At 39.1% G+C, this 26,764-nt stretch overlaps 1 protein-coding gene and 1 long non-coding RNA gene across 3 annotated transcripts in view; one reads left to right on the top strand and one right to left on the bottom strand.

Moving 5' to 3' along the window:
* Positions 1–26,764, top strand: part of AK5 (adenylate kinase 5) — a 132,919-nt gene that overhangs the window by 73,503 nt on the left and 32,652 nt on the right. For both annotated transcript variants that reach the window (XR_005583957.1, XM_039486021.1), the window contains exons 9-10: positions 16,187–16,229; positions 17,116–17,160. Coding sequence is in view for 1 of the 2 variants with exons in the window: in XM_039486021.1 (XP_039341955.1) it covers positions 16,187–16,229; positions 17,116–17,160 (88 nt within the window). In the remaining variant the exon portion in view is untranslated. The remainder of the gene's footprint in view (positions 1–16,186; positions 16,230–17,115; positions 17,161–26,764) is intronic.
* LOC120370814 lies at positions 1,032–21,049 on the bottom strand. The gene is made up of 3 exons (XR_005583958.1): positions 21,015–21,049; positions 12,383–12,553; positions 1,032–1,110 (listed from the first exon to the last, which is right to left on the bottom strand). It is a non-coding gene; the product is annotated as an uncharacterized LOC120370814 (long non-coding RNA).

Raw genomic sequence — 26,764 nt, 5'->3', positions numbered from 1 at the left:
AGCATTTACAAAATGGAGATGGCCAAGTATGTTTAAGATAAAAGAAAAAAATGTCAGAAATATATCAAAAAGGTTTTCTGTTCAGGAGTTCAGGCAATCACCTGTATTAAGCAAATTGCATAACCTGATCTGTTTTGCAAAGGAAAAATGTTTTATAATTAGAAAATGTCCCAGGATTACTCAAAAAGCAACAAACAAAAGAAAGAGGAAATAGAGGGAAAGAAACTCTCTCAAAAACAGAATTACATTCTACTAACCCAGAAAGCAAATTCTTGATTAGAAAATATGGCAACAACTCTTCAAGATGCATGGCTACACTATCACTTCCAGCCCAGAGTATGTAAAAAATTAGGTTTTAGGATACACAAATATAAACGGAAAGGTATCAACTCAACCAATGAAAAACAGACTCTGTTACTACCAGGAGTAGAGCATATCCATCCTGATCCTTTGCCATAAGTAAAAACTCAACCGATAAATGTCCAAGAGAGAATCAAAATGCCCGGGAAAAAAATCCTAGTCAATACTGTAGCAGAACAATTTTCAAAAGATGGATAGACAGCAGTGAATTCAAATTCCCTTTTAGCTAAAGCTCTATGGATATCAAAGATCTTCTCTCTGCTTCTACCCATATTATCTCATTTGTCACATTATTTTGTCTCTCAGTTCCCCACTTCTAGAAGGCAAGACCCCTGGGAATAATCCAGCACTACAGAGATGATACTTCAAGGGTTGAAATTACAACATGACAAAGAACAGGGTTCCCACCTCTATCAGCTATACAAGAACTTTTAGTTTCCACTGGGACTTCTACATCAGTCCTTCAAGATACACAGTGATTAAATTATTTAAGAGGCTGGGTCAGACTGCAGGAGAATACACTATGATTTTTTAATCATACTCCAGGACATAAAGTACATCGTAAAGTGGCAGTTGCATTCACATATGCTCTACAGCATTAATCATAAGGAATCTGACTTTAAAATATGACCATGAGCATCCAGAAGGCCGCAGTCCTCCAGGCTTATCTACTCCAATGTTTTTGTTATGGGCTTTTCTCCGTCATTGATATGCAGTGACATCTCTTCAGATTATAGATCCAGATTCTGCCTTTGGAAGGAGAGAGATTATAAACTGGAGGACGTGAATGTCAATAAGGAAAAATGAACATTCAAACCACAGCAGAGGTTCTAAAAATCTGTCCTAACTTTAGGCAGATGAAACATGCTTAACAGAAATCTACTGAACCCAATGCACAATCTGTTCATTTTGAGTTACCATGGAAACTGTCCTATTAGGGGCTAAAAAAAATCAGTTCTAGAAACAAAAGAACTGTAGTTTGCCTTGAACAAAGCGCTGCTTTAATATGCTCAAAACTAAATGTCTTTTTGGTGCTTTTATTTCATTTTGTACATCTCTCAGGATTATTCAGTTATTTCAAAAGTGTACATTCTATGCCATAAAACAAATCCTATAGCTCCATTCTCCATTGTGCAGGTTATTCCCACATAGGGGAATAGAAATGCCACCAGGCCAAACCTGCAGACTATCCTTGGTATTCTTCTGTTGGGAATAGAAGTGGTGTTTGCTTCCCCATATGTGGAAGACACGAGGCTCCACACCCAAACCCAAAGATCTTAGTGGGGATCTGCCAGAGACAAGGTGAAACTGCCTACTACCCCAAGCTAATTGCCTACTGGAGCCATATTATCAGGAGCTTCCTAGAATCCCCCTCAGTTGGAATGTCATTGCATGGAGGGAAACCCATGCAAGTTACTGCAGATTTAAACATCCACAACTTCATTTTCCAAAAACCACTTGCATTTTAGGCTCCCCAGATTCTGTCAGCAGCAATGTTGTGAAGTTTTGTTCTGTGGCTTTTGCGGGGCAAAGAATCCAGTCCCCCTAGTGCCTCTAGGTTAGAAGCTTAATGGCTTACAAAACTCTAATGCCTCCGGGTATTAATACTGGGGCAGTGTACCATCTCCCCATCTTTAGCATAGCGTGCTTCTACGTAAGTATACTTGAGCTTATAACCTACAAGTGCCCAGTTCTCACTCATGCAGAGCTCCCACTGACTTCAAGATAGCAAGTACAGTAAGAGCAGGCACCAGTTCACTTTGGGCAATTCTTTGAAAAGAAATGAAACAATACAGACTATGAACTTTGTAAAGATGGCTGGTGAGCAAGCTCTATGTATAAAGAATATTAATGCTCATTATTCACACTCACACCTATTGGCAAATCTATACATTTACTTTTTAAACTGCAGTGTCTGCACAAGTGCTATTTTACTCTATTGGGTACAAAAATTGCTCTTTAAAATATTTATTCATATTGTATCAAAGCAATAGAATGGCTCCTTTGGGTACAATGTATATGTTTTAAAAAATCCTTTGCATATTTGCCTGAGAGTCAGCATTTGTCATCAAATGCATCCTTCCTCCAGCTCGGCCTCCTGCTTGGGGTCTCAGTGTCTCCTCCTTTGTGAGTTACATGCTTTTGCATTTTAGTAGGGTTAAATTTGCTTTTCCATGCCCTTTGGCCAAGGGAAGTGTGGAGTGGGTCCTTCTCCAGGATGGAACTGCATGAAAATCACACTCAAAAGAAACTCTCGTTTTATAAAGAGTTATAAAAAAGTAGATAGAAAAAGGATTTAATACACTATAACTGGCTGTCTCAACAATATCTAGATTTATACTTGGCCAAAAGATCACATGCATCCGATGAAGTGGGTATTCACCCACAAAAGCTCATGCTCCAATACGTCTGTTAGTCTATAAGGTGCCACAGGACTCTTTGCTGCTTTTACTAGATAAGGCTTTCTCAATTTCAGAAGAGAAAACTAACAACTTACATCTTACTAAGAACAAATTCTAGGATCCAATACCCTTTATCAGCAACCCTACATGCAGCCCCCTTTTCCTGTGATGCAGTCTGTTTCAGTAGCTCTCCACTTCCTGGTATCCCAGTGTCCTTCAGGCAGTAAACAATTAACATATTACAAGGGCCCTCTTTTCTGCAGATTTATTTCCTGGGAGTACATCTCTCCCCACTTTAAAGCAGTCTGTCTGGTGCTCTTGGAGTGTGTATCTGCTCTTTTATGTATGGCTGGTGAAATCTGGGCTCAGCTATTCTGTGATAATAGCCAGTTATATTCATCATCTTAAAGGTCTCATCTTCTGTTTCAGGAGGTGTTTACTCATCATCTGGGCATACGTGCTGTCAGAAAGCCAAACTCTCCCACCACCAAACCTTTTTCTGTAGTGCCAAACTATAATTGAGAAATTAAAGGAAAAGGGAGAGAGGTTTGTATCTGGACAGTACTATTGGAGAGTCATAGGTAAATAATACATAGTGTTATGGAGAGTTGCAAGTGGGTGAGGTTAGAGAAAAGCTAGAAGTGAACAAAAATGTGTTTTTGGCTGGGTACTGCTTATAGCATGATCTAGTAGGAAGCAAACATGTGGCTGCATTAAGGGATTGTTGGATTTTAAAATGTGCTTTTGTCTCATTGTATGTGGATACTCCTGCTCCCGTATTATTTTAACTTTTGAGTTCCACTATTTTAATGTTGCATTATACACATGGATATGAATAGAGAGGCTACATTTAAAACAAACATTAAAATGATTAAAACCCCCAAGAAAATTAAAAGTGAAGGTTACATTCTGTCCTTGACTCAGGATTTTGGATCTTTTTATTCTCAAAACTGCATGAGTTCAGGCATCCACTTTGAATTTCCTGTCTTTTTTAGTTTGCTTCATACCCTTGGGGCTTATTTTTCAAAGCAGATTGCTATTTTTATGCTTCCTTTAGTTCGACTCTGTGCCCAAAATATACAAAAGCATGTTTCTCCTTTTGGGAAGGACTGTTTCTGAATCAATAAAAGTTTCTAAGATAATAATGTCACATTAAAATAGGAGTTAAGTTTAAGAATTTGTGGCCTGATTTTCAGATAGGCCAAGCACCCCCAGCTCCAAAGGATAGTATTTTATTTAAAAACAAACAAAAACAAAACAAAAAACCAAAAACCTCAGAGCAATATGGAATGTAATAGCTTTTTAAAAAACACCTCAAATTCTCAATTAATCTTCCCCCACTAGCCTGAACTCTTTCTCCTTTATATAACTTTCAGTACAGACCTTTCCTGAAAGAAAACTCTGGTGGTATGCAGTTCTCAGGCCCATATGCAAACACATAGAAGCCAGAGACCACTTTCACCCTAGATCTCTTTTAGGTGCTTTTCATATTTCAGTTTTCCACTGAATATTTTCATATTATTTTCCCCTAGTTTATTTTTTCCAGATTGTATCCCATTGTATCTGCCAATATTTCTCCTTTGTCCCACTTTGTTTTAGTTCTCCATTCACATTATTATTTGCATCTTCACCCAGTTGATCATCTTCTGCAGATTTCCAATGTGCTGTGTAGTCCCTCTTCTTTATCACAGAAGGAAGAGTGTTTCTGCCAGCATAGGAACACCACATCCTGGAATGACATTAGCTGTAGTGATGGAAGTAATCTTCTGTCAGCATAGATGTGTCAAACACTGGGGTTTTCGTCAGCATAGCTATGTCAGGCAGGGATGTGAAAAAACACAGAAGAGGGCTTCTGGCAGCATAGTTAATGTCAAGGAGGATGTTCCTACACTGGCAGAACTCCTCCTGTTAGTGTGTACCACATCTACACTAGGAGCCAGCATAGCTATATCGGCATAATTTTGCCAGCATGGACTCTACAGGGCAGGCATAGCCTTTATTTCTAGACTTTAATGAGTTTCGAATCCACAGTACAGTGATTTTAATTCAAGCCAATTTGAATTAGTTTGTCATTTAAGATTTTGTGAGGAACATATGTGTAGTAAAAATCCCTTTACAACTAGCTGTTTAACATTGATTTGCAGAGTCTATTTAATTTTTCTAAAGATACTGCTAATTGATTGCAAGTAAGGATAATACTGGCACATTCTTTACTACTTCCTAACTGTCCATACTCCTTTTCTTTCTTTCTTTTTTTTTTTAAGGCTAATTTAAAAACACCCTTTAGGAGCTCAGATCTTTTAAAATCACTACTGGCTTTCTAATTTTCCAGATATATTAATGATCCTAGGCCAAATCTAGTACTAGTCTTTAAAAGAAATAAGAAAGAGAAATCATAGCAATTACTACTTGATCATCTAAATTCAATCCCTTGCAAAACAATAACAATGAGGAGTCTGGTGGCACCTTAAAGATTAACAGATTTATTTGGGCATAAGCGTTCGTGGGTAAAAAACCCACTTCATCGGATGCATGGAGTGAAAATTACAGATACAGGCATAAATATATATTGGCACATGAAGAGAAGGGAGTTATCTTAAAAGTGGAGAACCAATGTTGAAGGCCAATTTAGTCAAGGTGGACGTGGTCCACTCCCAATACTTGATGAGAAGGTGTCAATACCAAGAAAGGGAAAATTGCTTTTGTAGTGAGCCAGCCGCTCCCAATCCCTATTGAAGCCCAAATTGATGGTGTTATGTTTGCAAATCAACTATAGTTCTGCAGTTTCTCTTTGAAGTCTGTTTTGGAAGTTTTTTTGTTGAAGAATGGCTACTTTTAAATCTGTTATTGAGTGTCCAGGGAGATTGAAGTGTTCTCCTACTGGCTTTTGTATGTTACCATTCCTGAAGTCTGATTGGTGTCCATTTATCCTTTTTTGTGGATACAGACTAGCGGCTACCCCTCTGATACTTTGTAAAACAATAAAATTGATGTTAAGAAAATAAATCTGTGGAGACCTAAAGCATAATGGAACCAAGTCTAGCATAAGAAACAGTGTTGGTCTGTATGTGGAAAACATACAAGACAAGCTTGATTGTAATGCTGTCCAACCTCTCCCCCCCAAAAAAACAAAAAAACCAACCCAGCACCCACCCACCCCCCAATTCATAGATAAAAGGAATGCATGGGATGTAATGTAACTGGATCCTACAAGAGTCTTACTAAAAGTTCATTCAGATTGAAAATGCTCACTTGCAAGCCAAAGAGACTGAAAAGTGAAGTGCAATTAATAGAAGGTAGTCATAAGCAGAAAAGTAATAAAGTAGGACATAGGAGAGGTTCTCCAATGATGGGGTGTAAGGGATGGTTTATTTAGCATCTTTGTTAACAAGCTAGAACAGGAGCTAAACAGCACCTTGAACTTGCTGGTGGGATATGATGTTAAGAAGTTATATTAACTTTCTTGAAATATAGCCAATGCATAAGATTTCAGCTAACTATAACTGAAATCTTGTGCATAGGTTACCTTTCAAGAAAGGTACAATTGTTAATAACTTTAATTGCTGTGATTATACAGATGATAGACTTGCTCAAGTCAACAGGTCAGGTTCCTCAAGTGGGGCCATGTTCACATGCAGGTACTTTATTCTTTACGTCCTTGCTGATGCCTGGCCACCATGCTGACTAGTTGGCCTGTTCGCAGTATTTCGTTAGTCCTTCATGTATGAGGTTTAGGATTTTTCCACTCATTTCATTTGGAACTACAGTGCAATTGCCTTTAATTATGAGTTCATTTGATTTGCTTAATTGTCCATGTACTGCAAAGTAGTCTCTTATTGCTCCCTTAGTGTCCTTTAGATACTTGGACCAGCCAGCCCAAATATAACTTAAAACTTCTTGAAGTTGCATGTCTGTCAAGATTACTTGTAGCTGGAGTAGTCTCTTTTCTGACACTAGTCTGTTTGCATCCATAGCATTCACAAGTGCCTTTATATGTAATCTTTGAGTGGGCTGCAGGGCTCCATGTCAGAGTGTCTGCTACTACCAGATTTTTTTTCCAGGAATGTACTTTGCAATAGGGCTGAATCTAATTAATCTTATCAATAGATGTGGCATTTCAGTACTGCTTGATTCAGGTCTTTTGCACTGCTGAGTGTTACAAGCAATTTATGGTCTGTTGTGAGTATAAAAGAATCCAATCCATAGAAACATGTAAAAGTTTTCACATGCCCACATGCTTCCCAGGCACTCCTTTTTAGTCTTTATTTGGCTCCATACCCACTATGTGTTGGACTTCAATAGTTTGTCCGGTGGTTTTCTCATTGTAGAAAGGTCTTGTAGGTATAAACCTAGGTAATTCACCTTACCCGGAACACATCTCAGTTCTGGTACATTTGTTGATGCATTCAGTTCTTGAATTGCTTTTTCTGTCTCATGGCTATGACTGATTTAATCTTTGTTTATTGTCTGTCCCCCCCCCACCCAAAAAACACCTTGATTTGGGATAGGTGGCAAACACACTTGTCCTTGTTTAGCTTCCATTCAGAATGACTAATTAGTGGCTTAAAACTTCATTGAGGGTTTTGTTGTGTTCTTCCATTGAAGACTCATATTGTCTATGAAAAGTGCAACTCCATTTGTGTTTGTGAACTGTTCTGCCATCTTTCTTTGGAAAATTTCAGGTGAACTGGTAATCCCAAACAGTAATCTTCAAAAGCAAAATTTCCCAAAGTGTGTGATAAATGTAGTCAGTTTAGAACTCTGTCTAAACAAAATTTGCCAGAATCCACTTGAGACATCCAGCTTGGAGAATACTGTAGCTCCTTTCATTTGAGGGAGGAAATCATTCAGAGTTGGCAGGATATATTTTTCTCACAACTGCTTCATTCAGTATTTAAAGATCAACACATTTATATTTTTCCATTTTCTTTATAACTGGTACCATTGTGTTACACCATGCTGTTGGCTCAGAATTTTTCTACGTAGTGCTAATCTGTTCCATTCTCTTTAATTCAGTTTCTACTCTATGAAGCAATGGGATAGGAATCCTGCAAGATGTGTGTAGGCTGTATGGTTCAGCATTGTCTGCCAATGTTACTTGTATTGGATCTCCTTTCAAAAATCCAATATCATCAAATACTCCATCAAGTTCTCCAGCCTCTCTCTCACCAAGGCCCATCATGGCTGCCACACTGCATTTGAGAAGGCTGTTAGTCTTTGATCACGTACAAAGACAAAAGCTGTGAATTCAGCGTGTAAGTTTTCTGTGGTGAACTGGTCCATGCAGTTCAGAATAACTCCAGTGCAAACCAAGGCTTTGTCAAGTGATTTCAGCTCCGGGAGGGGTTGAAGGTGATTGTAAATTCCTTCTGAAATGACAGTCACATCTGCTCTTGAGTCAATTTTAGTCAGTCTTTCCAGAAATACTCATTTTAAATCTCCAGGCAGGCTTGTATAGTCACATGATGGAACCCAGAAACAATGGCTCTTATTCTCTCTAATCATAGTTCACTCTTTCAGTGCCTCAGCATGGCAAACAGCTGCAACATGACCATATTTTATGCATTATTACATATTTCACCTTTAGCTGGACACATATCTTGAGCTATGAAATCTTCCACATATTGTACATTTATTCTGAAAGGATTTGTAATTTGGCTTGAATTTTCCCCCTCTCAGGCTCAGGAGTCTTATGGTAATTACTTTTAGCAGTCATGCTGCAGCTGTTTATAGCTTATAAACTAGTTTCTTTTTTTTTCAAGTCTGGCAAGTTTGTTTTGCTGCTTCACAAGTTCAGACTCCTTTACTGCTTGAATAGCTGTGTGTAGTGTTAGGTCTGCCTTTAATTGTAGCTGCTATGAAAGACTGCCTGTCTCTGATATTTTCATGTTGTGCAGTCTCAAATATCACAGTTTTCAGCCAATGCATGCAGAGCTTTTACAAAAGATTAATCATTTTATCCTGGTTCTAGAATTCTTTGGTGAAAACATGCTCTTTCATAAACCACATTTCTCAGAGATATAAAGTATGTGTCAAACATAGCCAGAACCCTTTCACTGAGATCTTTATGACAGCATTCAGTAAAGGGAAAAGATTTAAAGATATACTCTGCCTACTGTCTCATAGCATAAATTACATAGCATACACACACACACACACACACACATACCTACACCTGTATATCTCAAGTTTTCTTATGGAGTTTTGTAGCAATTTGAAATTTTGTGAAATATTGTTTCCAGTCTGTCCATTCTGAAAGTCTATCAAAGATAACATTCTCTGGGGCATTGAAGAAGAGCATGTTGATGAGATCCTGCAACATTTGTTGCATATTTTCCCCCTTCTGTCCCCTTCTTCCTTCTGTTTCTGTTCCCTTCTGACACCATGTCATTTACACCTTGTACACCATAGACTTTTGTACCAGATATGGACTGATACAGAGCTTCCTTCCCTGTGAGATGCACCAGAGAGGTGTTCAGGATAAGAGGCTTTAATGCAGTTTTTCTTCAATGACCAGTCCATTGACCAGCATTGGTCCCAGAGATTTCCTTGGGGCACAGTATAGAAAGGCAGAAAGCTGGTCCCTGGTATCAAAGAGATTGAGAAACACTGCTTTAATGCACTGCCAGGAATGGCTGTTGTGAACTTAAGTTTGATTTGAAGCGTGCATGTTCCATATTGTAATACTGGTCATTGAAAATACATCTGGTTCTGATTTAATGCAATTCTATTGATACAGAAAAGGAACTATGGATGCCAGTGTCACGCTACAGTTGCCTACTCTACTTGTTCAGACATCCAAAATTAATCATTGGATGCAACAGATAGCCTCTCTTCCTAGTACTAGAAAGTGAATCAAATAATATCCCTTCCCATTTTGTTGCTGAGGGATTACCTCTATGGCTCTCATTTGGAGGAGAGAGAAAGCAGAGTAGTTTCTCATGAATTTCCCTTGGGGAATTGTGAAGCAGATGGGTGGGCTGTCATGGAGTGTGACTGTATAAAGCAGGGGTCGGCAACCTTTCAGAAGTGGTGGGCCAAGTCTTCATTTATTCACTCTAATTTAAGGTTTTGCGTGCCAGTCACAACGTTTTTAGAAGGTCTCTTTCTATAAGTCTATAATATATAACTAAACTATTGTTGTATGTAAAGTAAATAAGGTTTTTAAAATGTTTAAGAAGCTTCATTTAAAATTAATTTAAAATGCAGAGCCCCCCGGACCAGTGGCCAGGACCTGGGCACTGTGAGTGCCACTGAAAATGAGCTTGCATGCCGCCTTCGGCACGCGTGCCATAGGTTGCCTACCCCTAGTATAAAGTAACCTCTCTCAACATCTTTTACAATTTCCAATGTTAGATTTAGGAGAGGAGAGTGGGACAGAGAGGACAAAGCTCCTGGAGGGCTGTTTGGAATACCCCTTAGCATCAGAACTTTCCTTATGGGATAACACTGTTGAGTCCGTAGGCATTAAGCCTTTTGGGGGGGTCTGAGGCTTCTGGTCCTGGACTCAGACCAGGACCTCCAGTGTGCTTGAATGCTTTGTAAACTATGAGCAGATGTATGCTTATTAGATCACATCCACACACATTTTAGATCATCAGATGAACTCTAAAACCACTCAGAATATGATAGAGACTGGATCATCTTGAAACAAGCAAGTCATACATCCAAAACTTCCCCTGCCTCATGATGCTTTCTGATTACCAGGCAGGTCTCCCCATATTATTATTAATCCCTCAGAAGGTTTGGCACCCTTTGCTGATCTTCAGGGGTACCAGCTGCAAACATTTTGGATCTTGTTTTAACGCTACTCTAAGAACTACAACTATACAACAAAAAGAACAGGAGTACTTGTGGCACCTCTGGATATTCTTGAAGTCTTTTTGCCATGATAAAAATTGACCATTTAATCTTATTTATTTTCTCTCTCCTAGCCAATTTCTGATCCATGACAATACGTTTCTTCTTACTTCGTGACTACTTAGTTTCTTTAATGGCTTATAGGTGACCATGTCAAAGACCTTTTAAGTCTAAATTGTACAATTGTTTCTCTTTTATCCACTACTTTGACACGTTCAAATAATAAATGAAATAAATAATAGACTAGTAAAACATGATTTTCCTCTGACACATCAGCTTTCTACATATCTGTTCATATCCTCTGTGCTGGTCCTTATTTTCTTTCAGAACACATTCACACACACTTTAAAAGCACCATCCATTATATAAATATTCCAGTTTCTATATATGGATGTGATTTATGAGTCACAATTGACCATTATCATCACCTACAAAGATCTGAATAGTGCTATACCATTCCCTCTAATATGCTGTGACTTACTGTCAACCCATTTTATTATAATAGTTATTTCAAGTCCCAGTCATTACACTCAGAAAGTTAAACATGTTAAACTATAACAATATCCAATATAAATTACCTACCTTCTAATGAATTAAATGACAAGAGAAGGTCTTATTGTAACCCAAACTATATGACGGGACATTGTTTTATAAATATTTCTGCTATTATCATTAGATCACATACATGGTAACTTATTGTACTGTTGATATTATACCTCCAACATCTGATAATCATTTCAGTCTAAAATCTGTCTTCCCAATTTGGAAAAGGTAGAATATGTATTGTGTTTGTTCAGTTATAGGCAGCTAGATCCCCTGTACCTGATCATCCTTCAGACAGTACGACTACATTTGTTAGTTGGGTTCAAGTTCAATTGCCCAACCCAAAAACTCTGTTATAATCCACCACCAAAGGATAGACTATACTTATGGACAACCTTACCTTGACCTACCTGCACCAATAACACTGGACTATAAACTGCCCATCAAATATCTCTATTAAAGATAGATATCCCCTAACCTCAGTATGAGTTACATGAGCCTCAGCTAAATGGAAACAGCTGGGTCAAGAATATAAAGACAGTTCTACTACTGAATCACTATATTCCTGATAGTCATCTCTCACACTGAACCACTTTCAACCTAATATTCCTGGCACCGCCTCTTCATTCCTTTCCTTATGTGATCATTAGCCAAGTCTTTCAGTTCTTCTCCAGAGCCCCCTGGTATCCAGGCAGAGCCCACCATCATCACTGCAGGCCAACAAATCCTTTACATCTTAATCACTTTAAAGACCCATCTGCTAAAAATTAATACATACAAATAGGTATTATTTATTTATTATTTAAATTAAAATCTTAGTTGACTGGCTTAATCACTGACATAAGCCCCTATACAAAAGGACAGTACAAGAGAAATCTGCTCACCAGCTGCTCCTTGTCTGACATGGTCACATCACATGACCGCTTCGAGAGTGTGCAGATCCTGTAACTGAATTCCATACAGCAAGAGTCTAGCTCTCCACCCACATCAACACAAGCTTCCTGTGCTTTTGGGGGGAAGCGGGGGGGGGGGGGCGGGAAGAGGGCAAAGGAGAATCAATCTGTGAGTAGGGTTTAATACCTAGAACAATGGAAACCACCCAAGAAAATGAAGGCACCAAAATCAAATCCAAAGTCATCTTATTTTCTAATTTATTTTAAGCCTCCTTGACTTTCTCTCTCGGCTCCCCGAAGACCATAGTCAGCGTGGATTCTTACCTTTCAGAGTTCATAGTACCTCTTTGCCCTGTAGTCCAGTATTGTTCTGTGGACCTCAGTGCATCATTTCAAAATCAGTATGAATTAATTCTATGAGAGACATTTTCATAGGATGACTGTAAATCCAAATTGCAGTCTCACAATCCCTAGTGTTGTCTCATTAGGGAAATCCTGTGGGTAAAATTTAAAAATAAAAGAAAGTCTAATGAAAATGAGCATAATTCTACATGGGAAAATCAGCATATATGCAGATAAGAGTACAAGTAAATATTTTTGAGGAGATGGTTTTTTGATCAATGATTCCTGGTGTGTGTTATTTATCGACTTTTGAATTTTAATGAATATAAATGCCACTTATTCCTTTCCTGAACCAGGACTGAAGACTCACAAATATTGATCTTTTCTGGCATATAACTAATCCTAAAAGAGATATTGCCTGCCAAACAGGAAACTGAGAAGTTCATTTAGCTTCACTACTGCCTCCTGGGATGCATTTACAATATAAGGAACTTCCAGTGCAAAAAATTATAGCTCCAATTGACTTAAACTTTCCTTCACTGTCTCAACAACTGATCCCACCAGCCTACAAGGGTCCCAGTCTGTTTAATGTAATTTCATTTGAGGAATTGGGGGAGAGCAAACAGAGCTGATTATTTGAAAGGATGGCAGTAACTTCTTTTTCATTCGAATGGTAGGTAAACTTGTGACTAAAGGTATGCAAAAAAAAAGGGAGGTGGGATGGGGGACTGTTCTTAATTTTGGTTAGCTAATCTACATCAGATAACTCTGGTTAAAATAGCAGCAAAGACACTGGCAGCTCAGCTTTTAACGCATGTTAGCAGCTTGAGTTCAAGCCAATAGGAGAGTCTGTGGTTGAACTTGAGCTGCCAAACTGAATTTAAAAAGCCAAGTTGACCATGTACTTACTGCTGTTTTGATCTGAGTTAAGAACACACTTTTTTTTGGCAGTGCAGACATTCCCTAAGAGTTTGATTTTTTTTTAAAAGAGACCTAAACTTAGCCTTCCATTTTGCACCCACAATTTTTCTGCTACAAATAATTTTTCCTGCAATTATTTGCATTCAAACCTACCAGTGCAAAATGAGAGGCTACTTCTAAAAACCGGGCCCTTAATATTTTATGCCTATCTTCTTCAGAGCTGGAAGGTTGATTATGTTATTCTCTCAAAAAAAAGTCATACTAGATGAAGATATCAGTATGGAGCATGGGCAGATTCAACCAAGTTATTCTTCAAACACTTGCTGTTGTGATCCTCTCCTTTATCCTTAAATTTTGGTATCATCATAACATGATTGAGGCCACTATTGATTTTTTTTTTAAAATGCCAACCCCACTGCTGCAGAATACTAGCATGGTCATTACTATAAATCAAGAAATGAAAAGGAACTATCATCAATTTTTTGGTACTTCAGTCTAATCAAGAATACTTGAATTTCAGTGATGACTCCTGAAACACAATCAGAAACCTGCACATGTATGTAGGACACTTGCCAATTTGAACAGCCAACAGTTTACACAATATATTCTCCCACTGCTGTTCACTTCACTCATTCTATTCAATTAGCCATACTACTGTAGCAATGCTATTTATTTTAAAGTACTAAAATAAAAGTCAAAAGTAAAGTCTTATACCCACATACTGATACTGTACAGACCACCTTTAACTAGAATTGCATACTATCTTTCCTATAATATAAAATATGCTGATACCACATGTACATTGAATAGTTTTAAAACCAATTGAGGTATTTTACAGAATACATTAAAATGCTGCTGATCTAAATGCATTAATTCTAAGTAACTTAGCTTATGCACATCTTTTATTTTATATATTGAGATGTATAGAACATAGGGGTGCCTATCTGAACCTAGACTCAGAGTCATAGGTCTGGAATGGACCTCGAGAAGTCATCTAGTCCAGTCACCTGCACTCATGGCAGAACTATTATCTAGACTACCCCTGACAAGTGTTTGTCTAACCTGCTCTTAAAAATCTCCAGTGATAGAGATTCCACAACCTCCCTAGGCAAGTTATTCCAGTGCTTAACCACCCTGACAGTTGGGAAGTTTTTCCTAATACCCAACCTAACCCACCCTTGCTGCAATTTAAGCCCATTGCTTCTTGTCATATCCTCAGAGGTTAAGAAGAATAATTCTTCTCCCTCCTCCTTGTAACAACCTTTTATGTACTTGAAAACTGTTATGTCTCCCCTCTTCTCCAGACTAAACAAACCCAATTTTTTTCCAACCTTCCCTGATAGGTCATGTTTTCTAGACCTTTAATCATTTTTGTTGCTCTTCTCTGGACTTTGTCCAATTTGTCCAAATCTTTCCTGATTGTAAGGTGCCTATGTTGAACACTTAAAAATACTATAAATCAAATAAGGAACAGTAGCCCCATGACACAGAATATTATTAAATAACCAGGCAGTGCAAAATAAGTAGTTAACCACACTCCTCACTTCCCCCATACATTCTCTTCTAACAACATTTGCTGCTTCAGCAGCACTTGCAGTTTGTCCTGAAGGTCAACAGATTCAGACCAAAGACAAAACCACTCCAAATCCACATTATATCTTTGAACATAAGAGCCTTTATTGTGGCCAGGAAGGTTCAGAGGCAGTTTGCATAACCATCCTTGCAGAAGCTCCCCTAGCTGTCCTTTTCCCCCAGGCATTTCCTTACCACTCACATCCTTATCTTTGTTGGGTTCAGGGTATGCATCATCTTTTCTGACCCTGCGTTCTATGGAAGCAGTTGTGACTGACATGTGCGGGCTGTGGAAGAGAAAGCACAAAGCTGTCCTTCTTTGTTGCTCCATGCCCCTCCATACAGGGGTCAATCACAGTCACGTCACTCTCCTGGGTTACAGGAAGTGCTCTCCTATTATGGTTTGTTGGAAAAATAGTTTCCTGACCAGCTCTAGTCAGGAGTTGAGAACATGCAGCCAGAGGGTTTACCACAAGTTGGCATAAAATGGATGTAACATGCTCCAGAACTGAGGACTATAGCTAAGGACAACTTTTTATCTGGCTGGGTCTAGTGAGTCTGCCAGAGAACCTTGGAACTTGTTTCCGCTACATATACAAACCACATATTTTACAAAAAACACACACACTTGCCAAACTTCATGTTCATCTGACCATTTTGGCAGAGGAGACTTCTCCTGAGAGCCCAAACAACTCCCAAATGGGCAAGAGAGGTCACTGCAGAGTCATGCAAGGTAGCTTTCTTCTCCCTCATGGTGCCATCAAAGCATGCTCAGTTCCTAATATCTCAGGAGAGAGGGTCATAGTTCAAGTCCTGAACTCCAGTTTCCTGAGAGTTAGTGCAATATGTTGCAAGGGGCAATATGTTAATTTAATCTTTCTAACACATACTTTGCACACTACAACTCACTGTATTGTTACTTATCACATAGTTGACCTGGAAACACCTCCACCATTTACTGTGGGAAGCTATTTAGTATGCATACTAGCAGCCTCTGAAATACTTAGCCACTATGTGGCTTAACACTATAATAGGCCAGTCTTTGCAGCAATTACTGCATGGGCCAATATCAATCAACGTGAGCTACCTTGGATTTCCTGTATGCATGCTCTGCAGGGAGAAATAAAGCTACATGAATAGAGTTCCTTTGTAGCCATTGTTACTGTATATTTGAATAGGCACAAAAATTGCAAAATCATCTTTCACATGGTTAGTTTTAATATCCACAGGTACATGAAGAACACACAAATTATGCAATAACAATTTTAAAAATGTCAATTCCTTAATTAACAGGTAGATGACCCATCAAATTTCTCTGGATATGAGAATGCTGGCGGTGAGTTTCTTCTTAAGTATAGACTAATGTATTCATTATGATACTTTTATTTCCCCCTTTAGTATAATCAAGTACATGATAAGTATATTATATTGCATCCAGATTCTTTTTTTTTTAAAGAGGTATGCATTTCAGATTCTGGTGGAAAGCACATTTGATTGTGTGAAAGTATGTCTGAGAGTTACTTCAATTCCCATTCAACCCATTGGACCCAGACTTATTCAGAAGTCTTACTATTAAGCCAAAAACAGCTTTCAGAATTTGGCAAACAGTTATTAAGGGCTGATGTAAGGTGTGACTTGGCCGGATTCTAAGAGCAGCCTGAGGGTTAATGAACACCTTCAGCTAGTGATATCCCGTAATTAGAAATGTGCAAGTCAGAGGTGAGTTGCTTTTAGTCTGGCTGAATTTAAATTAAATTTCTTTTAATGTGGAGTACTGAATGCAAAAACCTAAAAGGATATGGAAATTGTTATATATGAACTTTAATCAAATTATACTTTTAAAATAAAAGCAAAAAAAAGAAAAGAAACATAGTGGCTCATGATGCATATTATTCTGATCTCAAGAGCAGTTTGATTCTTTTTAGTTATTATGATTTTGCCTTTTTTTGCTAGGATGTGCATATGAAAGGGCTGTCATTGTTTTCATGTAAGATATATTTTTATCACTTCTGCAGTGACAGCTACAAAACTGGGACATAAGTGAGCTTGTGAATAACAGTTCCTTTCAGAATAAAGAACATTCTAGTAGAAAACAAAAGCTACATTAAATCAAAAAGTTACCTTGAAAACCTTGCTATGTGTTATATAACGGTGTATAGAAAGAACAGAAGATTAAAATCAGTAGTTGCTGCCAATAAAACAAAGATTTTATTTTTATTTAGATTTTACAGAAGATTTAAGGAAATCTAACATCATTTTTGTAGTTGGTAAGTAAGAGCCTTAATATAACTGTTCCATTTGCAGCTGTTAACAATGGGTCATACAGTTTTGATTGTTAATGTAGATGAAAGACTGAAAGTGTGGGGAGAAACACTGACTGACAAGCTTCACTTGGTGCTCCTCAAAATCTGGCACACCGAAGGAATCCCCGCTGACTTACGTAATGCTGACATCATCACCATTTTCAAAAAGGGAGACAGAGCCGACTGTGGCAACTATTGAGGCATTGCCCTCCTCTCCATTGCTGGGAAAATCCTTGCCAGAATCTTACTGAATCGCCTGCTCCCTCTTGCAGAGGAAGTACTTCCAGAGCCCCAGTGTGGCTTCAGACCAACACAAGGCACCACTGACATGATTTTCACAGCCAGGCAGATCCAGGAAAAATGTCAAGAACACCACCAGGAGCTGTATATAGCCTTTATCGATCTGACCAAAGCCTTTGACTCTGTCAACCATGAGGCTCTGTGGAAAATCATGACAAAGTTTGGCTGCACAAGCAAATTTATCACCATTGTAAGACTCCTCCACAACCAGATGACTGCCTCCAGGACTGGCTCCAGCTTTTTTGCCTCCCCAAGCAGCGGGTGGGGCGGGGGGAGATAAAGCCACGATCAGCGGCACTTCGGCGGCAGCTCTACCGCACCGCTTCATTCTTCAGCGGCAATTCGGCAGCCAGTCCTTCCCTCCGAGAGGGAAAGAGGGACCCACCACCGAATTGCCACTGAAAACCCAGATGTGCTGCCCCTTTCCATTGGCCGCCCCAAGCATCTGCTTCCTGTGCTGGTGCCTGGAGCCGGTCCTGACTGCCTCCATTCTGTGTAGTGGTTCTACCTGTGAGTCCTTTGTCATCTGAACTGCTGTAAAACAAGGCTGTGTACTGGCACCCACCCTTTTCTCCATTTTCTTAGCAGCTATGAAAACATTAACCCAAGACCGTCTACCACAGGTCACTAGCATTCAATATCGGATTGATAGCAACCTCTTCAACCTTTCTCATCTCTGTGCCAGAACTAAAGTAATATCGGCAACAATAACCAAATTCCGGTATGCAGATGATTGTTAGTCCCTCTGGTTGCTCCACCATAGGACGTGCATGCACCTGCGCACTTGTGATTGGAAATTTTAGCTAGCAGTGTCTGAGGGTTCAGACCTGTGCACCATACGTCCTTGTGCTCTGGTGCAAGGTTATATAGGGAGATGTGAACCTCCTTTCACTCCAGTTCCTGCTCAGCTGCCCTTGCTCAAGACAGATCATAACAGTGTCTGCTGCTAGCTTTGCAGTTCCTTCTTTGTGTTCTTTATGTTACTTTTCATTAGCACACTTTGTGCTTTCCAAGGGGTCCCCCTCACTTGAACTCTTCTTTCTGCAGTCAGGGCCTTCTGCCTTTGGCTGTTCCCTCAATGGAACAGGTTATGCCAAGCATTCCAGGCTTCCAGCCTTGTCAGATGAGCCACAGCTCTTTCTCCCTCAGCAACAGACATTCCAGCTGCCTCAGAGTCCCACGTACAATCCAAATGCAAGGTCTGAACAAGCTTTAAAAAGCAGATCTGTCCAGACCCTTGCACCTCAGGGTAGACAGAAGCGCCTTCTCATGGAGCGCACCCTGTACATCCGCCTCAGCCACTCAGGTCATTCCAATGCCTTCAGCCTCAGTTAAAGATTGTGGGGCAGCTCTGGAATCAAATATTCCAAGAAAGAGTCCACATTACCAAGAGGGACTCCTATAAGAAGGGAAGTCATCTCCATGGCCAGAATTTAGGGAGACCTTGCGTCCCAGTATGGGTACTGTTGAGGCTTGTGTGAGCTCCAGTACCCATCAAGACGAAGCCCATTTCATCCCATACCAAGGGATCTCTTAGAAAATCACAGCTGTTAGCACTGAAGTTGTTACTGGAAGATGAGCCCTCCAGACACAAAAAGAACTCTAAGGGACTCCTCTAAGAACCCTATATTGACCTCAGAATCCTTCTCTTCAGGTTGTAACCATAATGACTGTACCTCAGCAGTCCCCAGTACCTTTCTCCTCAGCTCACATACCTACAGAGCACAAGGACTGCACCTCTGTACCATCCCCAGTTATGGTGGAACACTGCCCAGGCTCCATGGTACCGATTAGGTTCCTTTCTCATGAGGACCTCTTGATCACAGAGGAACCAGATTCTTCCTCCTCAGGGGCACAGAGAGGGATCTCTTCCTGGTATCATCCCACCTGTCAGCACTGAAGCTTTAGCACATAGCTCAGTCTCCCAAAGGTGCATCTCTTTGAAAAACCATCCAATGGAAACTGCAGACACTTGTGCTTATGGTAGAGTCACAACTCAATGGGGATACCCTCTTAGTCACCTGACATTACACCCTCCTCTGTGCCTATCCTCCGACACATGATCCTTAGGGTTCTAAATAGGAACAAGTGGTAGAAATTTTCATAACTCCTTGTTGGCCATGACAAGTCTGGCTCTCAAACCTGCTTTGCTTTTCCCTGTGAATGCCACTCTGATAATGGATCTCCTGACCCAAAACTTGGGCACCACAGCCCAACATTTCTGTATCTCAGAGCTTGGATCCTCAGTGGTTCTTGGGCATAGAATTGGACTGTTCCCCCGAGGTTAAGACAGTATTTCTGGGCAGTAGGAAACCTGCTATGAAGAAAACCTACCTGAAGAAATGGAAGCATTTCCAGGTCAGGTATGCTCATCGATCAATAACTCCTATGGAATGTCCACTCAGGCATTGTTGATGACCTGCTGGACTTGAAATCACAAAGTTTGTTGTGTAGCTCTGTTAAAGTATATCTAGTGATCATTATGGGATTTCACCCTCCTGTCCACAGATTGTTTTTGTACACTGTACCAGTCAGGTTACCTCAAAGGTTTGTCTAATTTGTTTCCATAAATCAAGGAGCCTACTCCTCCTTGAGACCTTAACCTGGTTCTTAATGCACAGGTAAGTAACCTCTTTATTTGCATATTAATTCTTGTAAATTAAAACCATGAAATTTGAAATAAAGCCATGCAAATTAAGGTTTTGCAAAGATCAGAAGACCACATTTCTGTACTACATGTTTTTTAAGCCCCACTTTTGTACTAAATATAATAGACCCAGCTCATCACGAACCTGTATGTATATAAAAACCCTTGAAAAAGTGAGGTTGGACTATTACACCATTGCTATGGTGATCCAGAACTTTCATAAAGGGAAAATGCACAATGTTTTGCTTCATACTTTTTGAAAAACTGCAATCCTATGTTATACAGTTACAGCTACACTTTTTCTCTCTCTCATTTCATTGAGAACTCATACGTGGGCTTGTATAAAACAAGGAACTGTGAAGTGATCTGTAACAAATTTAAGAAATGTTATGTTTGTGAGCTGTCCGCACTCAGACAATGTTTTTCTCACATTTATTCTTTAGTTGGTTGTTTTATGAATAATTCTTGACCTCTCTCTCATTTGCAAGGAGTTTATTTAAAATATTCAATATCTGAAATTATAGCTGTTTTTCCAGGAGACACACAGGCACATGATATGTTTCTTTTGCCTTATTGTATCAGCCTAGCTCTTAGAATCAGGTATTGTACTTGGCTAGACGAATTCAAAATTTCCTTTCCATGAAGCTCAAAAATTAGAGGAAAACACAGGTAAGCATAATGTTTAAGAAAGGAACCAGATTCTAACACGATGAGGTTAAGTATCTAGATAGACAGGCTGAAAAAGAGAAGCATAACTGACAGAAAAGTACAGATCAGTAAATATAGTTTATCACAGATCCTAGAGACTGATTGCAATAGGGATTGCAATACATCTGGGAAAAACCCATCAATTTGAAAAAAAGTCACTCACCAGCATGATTTCATAAGGCATAGCTTTTGTCTGACATATCCTGTGCCATTTTTTAAAGAGAAGCGAAAAGAAAGATGTAATGAAACAGGGAACTAATCTACTTAAATAGGCTCAATACTGCTGATCACCAAGTTGTGGGTATAGCCCACTAAGAAGTTGCTGGCTTAGTTCAGGCAGGCAGGTGAAGGACATGTTTTTCTAGATATTACTACTGTTTGCTATTCTGTTGGCCAAATCACAAGACATGATCCTCTTTTATAAGTATATTTTTCACTAAATTGCTTTTTAGAGAATCAAGGACCAGGCAGGCACCATTCAAGTTTCCCCATGCAATCACCATTATGCACCTCATTTCTTATGTCTGGCATCCTATGCTGCTTTGTGCCAGTATAACAGAAGTGAAGAGTTCTGCGTAGCCTTGACAGCATTATTCTATGAGATTTGTAAGTGATCTTCTTGTGATGCCACCATGTTGTCATAGAAGAAGATTCCAATATATAGGTCCTATTTGTCTTCCTCGGAGTATTGATATTTAAACTGCCTTGGCTGCCTGTAGGAGTACTTCTTTCATGGGCACAGTGGATGTTTCTCAAAGACAATATCTGGTCTCTGCAGACAAAGAAACTCTGGCTGCTGTTATTTATTTCCTTGGAGTAATGCACAGAGGGCTCAGTTCTACAAACACTCACAAGAGTAGTGCAGCTGAGGTCAATATCACTACTTACACAGGGAAGAGTCACTGTGTGAGTGTTTGCAGGATCACAGCCTAGCAACCCAGTCCAATCCCTGCTGAAGACAATGGGAGTCTTTAGAATGACTTCACAGGGAGTTCAACTGAGTCCTTAAAAGTATTGTAAAGGAACTAGAAGCTGTAACAGCATATGCGAAAATTCTGCTCTTCCCAGTGAGAAGGACAGAAGGACTCCTACTACCCCAATCGCCTTCAGTGAACAAATCTGGACTTGCCATGCTATTGTATTCCTGTCTCAAGAGAGACAGGAAACCAAGCCACTTGTAAGAAGGACTTTAAAAAAAATAGTGTTTTAATCATTTACATAATAATTGAAATAAATATGCACCTCTGCTGTAGCTGACAAGTTCAGACACTGTTTATGAGATAAAAAAAATCACTAACAAATCTAATTTCTCTCAAACGTCTCTAGTAAGAGAACGAAAACATGGACTGATTAGCAAAGATTTACATGTGGGTTAGAGTAGGAATTAATTGGAAATGCAGTCAAGTCAAATTAATTAGACAACTACATCAATGTTTTATCCAGACAACCAAAGCAAAGATGTAGAATCAGAAAGGAAAAATGAGAGACATAACAGCAGGGTAATAGACTATGACAAGATCAATTCATTGAAATTAGAAATACAAGCTGAAGAGACAATCATGAAATTAGATATAACCAAATAAATTAGCGAAACATGAGATTTTTTTGGATGCTAGTATTTTACATTTTTGTAATAATTGCCAATGTCTCAAATTGACTATATCTCAGCTGCATACAGTAGTGAGCACCCTCACAGTCTTTGAACAATGAATATCTAGTGGATAGCTTTTAACCAATTTCACTTACTTGATAGCCTAACATCATCACATCTAAGAAAAACAGCACTCATACTGGCTTCGTGGGCACATGCACTAGACATCCTCACCTTCTTCCAGAATTTGATACAATAGGTGACTGAGACAATCCCCACTCTAATCAATGAGAATATATGTCCATTGGCTTTATTAGAGTCTGGATCAGATGCTAGGCACTCAGCTGAATCTAAAGATTAATTAGTTCCCTTGCTAGCAGAATTTTAAAAGTGTGTTTGTGGGCAAACTGGATCTAAAATGAGATTAAAGATGAATATGCTGTTTTGTAGGCATTTCCCCCATATATTGCATAGCCCTTCCCTCTGACAGTTGCTTAATAGTTTATATTAAATAACTATATCAGGACTAATGTGTGGCAGGGTTGGCCATTTAAATGATCTTATCAAATTGACCCCTCTGTGACAATCGGTGCCTACAATGAATGCAGGGCTGAAGACAGTTTAACTACAAGCATAAACAGAACCAGAAGTGGCTCAAGAAGCTTTCTGATTGGTACTGGAAATAGTTGGTCCCACTTACACTTAAGGCATTCTTCGCATGGTTCAGCTGCACCCATTGGCCTTGGCTGTACTGGCAACATTTACCAAAGAAAAATGATATGGTAAAGTGTTGAAAATGCTAAATAGCAAGATTTTATTCATACCAGATATTTCAGGATTTTAATTCCTTAGTTTCTGACAGATCAGCTCAACAGGGCTAAGTAGTCCTTCTTCAGCTACCTGTTTTCATGGTCTCTCTCTCTCTCTCTCTCTCTCTCTCTCTCTCTCTCTCACACACACACACACACACACACACACACACACACTTTTTCCCACTACATGTACCTTTAATCCTCTGTAAAAGCAGCAAAGAATCCTGTGGCACCTTATAGACTAACAGACGTTTTGCAGCATGAGCTTTCGTGGGTGAATACCTACTTTGTCGAATGCACCGACGAAGTGGGTATTCACCCACGAAAGCTCATGCTGCAAAACGTCTGTTAGTCTATAAGGTGCCACAGGATTCTTTGCTGCTTTTACAGATCCAGACTAACACGGCTACCCCTCTGTTACTTTAATCCTCTGTGTCCAAACAGAGTAGAACATAGCACAGGTGTACCACAGGAGGAGCCTGTCACACATCTACTCTCCTCAACCCAGCTTACCTTCAGCGCTTTCCCTCTACTTCATGTTCCTCCCAGTGAGATGTCCTCCCAGTTTCTGAGTCTCATTAGCCCAGCAGTTATGACCAACTGTCAGTAATCTCCACTACCAACAGACTGATTAGCTGCAATTCAGCCCATAGCCATCTTGGTGGCAACTTCAGTGACCAGGATGCTACAGCAAGCACTCTGTCCAAGTAGCCATACCTAAAACCATTCCAAGTGCCAGAGCTAGAAGATGATGGTTGTTGCTTTCTGCAGTGGTCCATGGGAACTACTCCCCTACAATCATCCTGATTAAGCACTGGATATCCCTTTAGCTTTTCCAGAAAGCACATGAAGATTATTTTCTGTTTTCAACCAAGATGATCTTTAATACGCAGGATTTCAGCGAGTGGCTTAAAAGTTCTGGAATTTAACAACATTTTTTTAACTTGCATTCTGGTTTCTGAGCCTTTAGGATACACTCAGGTCACATTTTCAAGCTTTTCTCCGCAATGGAAGGGCTAGGAAAATAGATGAAAGCCAAGATTCGCACACTCACTTGACTCCAAGAGCTGGAACTTTAAATAAAATATCACATACCATGAAACTCTCAATAAAGTCATAAGAGTTTGCAACACTGAAGCGTCCTTAAGATATCTCACTTACTGATGCATTACTTTCTCTCTAAGAGGCTCTCGTATACTACATAACAGAAGTCTGACTCCATTTACAGATTCACTGTTTGTATCACACACCCGATAGAGCACAGAATGTTTGTTCCCAAGAATAACCTTACAGAGAGATGCAATGGCTTTATTTCAGTGTGTGTGGGGGCTGTCAAGTGATTAAAAGAAAAAATCACAATGAATCACGCTGCTAATAATAGAATACCATTTATTTAAATATTTTTGGATGTTTTCTACATTTTCGGATATATTGATTTCAATTACAACACAGAATACAAAGTGTACCGTGCTTACTTTATATTTATTTTTCATTAAAAATATTTGCAATGTAAAAAACAAAAGAAATAGCATTTTTCAATTCACCTAATACAAGTACTATAGTGCAATCTCTTTATCATGAAAGTTGAACTTACACATGTAGAATTATGCACAAAAAATAACTGCATTCAAAAATAAAACAATGTAAAACTTCATAGCCTACAAGCCCATTCAGTCCTACTTCAGCCAATCGCTCAGAGAAACAAGTTTGGTTACAATTTGCAGGAGATAATGTGGCCCGCATCTTGTTTACAATGTCACCTGAAAGTGAGAACAGGTGTTCACATGGCACTGTTGTAGCTGATGTTGCAAGATATTTACGTGCCAGATTTGCTAAAGATTCATATGTCCCTTCATGCTTCAACCACCATTCCAGGGGACATGCGTCCATGCTGGTGACAGGTTCTGCTCGATAACAATCCAAAGCAAAACGAACTGACACATGTTCATTTTCATCATCCGAGTCAGATGCCACCAGCAGAAGGTTGATTTATTTTTTTGGTGGTTCAGGTTCTGTAGTTTCTGCATCTGAGTGTTGCTCTTTTAAGACTTCTGAAAGCATTTTCCACATCTCATTCCTCTCAGATTTTGGAAGGCACTTCAGATTTTTAAACCTGGGGTTGAGTGCTGTAGCTATTTTTAGGAATCTCACATTGGTACCTTCTTTGCATTTTGTCGAATCTGCTGTGAAAGTGTTCTTAAATCAAACATGTGCTGGGACATCATCCAAGACTACTATAACATGAAACATATGACAGAATGTGGGTAAAACAGAACAGGAGACATACAGTTCTCCCCAAGGAGTTCAGTCACAAATTTAATGAGCACATTATTTTTTTAACGAGCATCATCAGCATGAAAGCATGTCCTCTGGAATGGGGGCCAAAGCATGAAGGGGCATATAAATGTTTAGCATACCTGGCACGTAAATACCTTGCAACGCCGGCTACAAAAGTGCCATGTGAACATCTGTTCTTATTTTCAGGTGACATTGTAAATAAGAAGCGGGCAGCATTATCTCCCGTAAATGTAAACAAACTTGTTTCTCTTAGCGATTGGCTGAACAAGAAGTGGGACCGAGTGGACTTGTAGGCTCTAAAGTTTTATGTAATTGCACTCAAAACCAAAACAATGTAACAAAAAAATCTACATTTGTAAGTTATACTTTCAGGATAAAGAGATTGCACTACAGTACTTGTATGACGTGAATTGAAAAATACTATTTCTTTTGTTTACCATTTTTACAGTGCAAATATTTGTAATAAAAAATAATATAAAGTGAGCACTGTACACTTTATATTCTGTGTTGTAATAGAAATCAATATATATGAAAATGTAGAAAAACATCCAAAAATATTTTATAAATTTCAATTGGTATTCTGTTTTTTAACAGTGTGATTAATCATGGTTAATTTTTTTAATCACAATTCATTTTTTAGTTAATCACATAAGTTAACTGCAATTAATCGACAGCCCTAATATAAATATAAACATATAGTACCATTTATTTTATAAAAAATTAAAAGCTTGAATGCACAAAAGGTTAGTATAGTGGCAGAAGCAACACAGACACACTGATGCCTCAAAGTGCATTGATAGCCAGATGATTCCTTTCTAAACACTGAGATGGCTTAAGGTTTTATTAGCATCAGTCCTGAGCTGCACCATCCATTAAGAATATTCATTTTCTATTTTGATCAGTGTGAATCTGCTCTCTCACTAAAGGAGATTCTCATTTCCAACACAGATGGGTAATGGATAAATAGAACATCAGCTAGCTAGGAGAGCCAGAGAAAATGTTCCTGTTTGTAATTAACAATGTTTTAAAGAAATCTAAGTGTCTCTAGCCTAATAATGATTTCCCCTGTATTATCTTTACTGATTGTATACACATAGCTGGAAGGATGGTCTTGTAGTTTGATTTAGACCAGTGGTTCCCAAACTTGTTCTGCTGCTTGTGCAGGGAAAGCCCCTGGCAGGCCAGGCCTGTTTGTTTACCTGCCACCTCCGC

This window comes from Mauremys reevesii, linkage group 8, assembly GCF_016161935.1.
Source record: "Mauremys reevesii isolate NIE-2019 linkage group 8, ASM1616193v1, whole genome shotgun sequence".
In the NCBI taxonomy this organism is placed as follows: Eukaryota; Metazoa; Chordata; order Testudines; family Geoemydidae; genus Mauremys; species Mauremys reevesii.
Note: the sequence above shows the minus strand (reverse complement) of the source record. Positions and strands in the feature narration are given on the sequence as shown.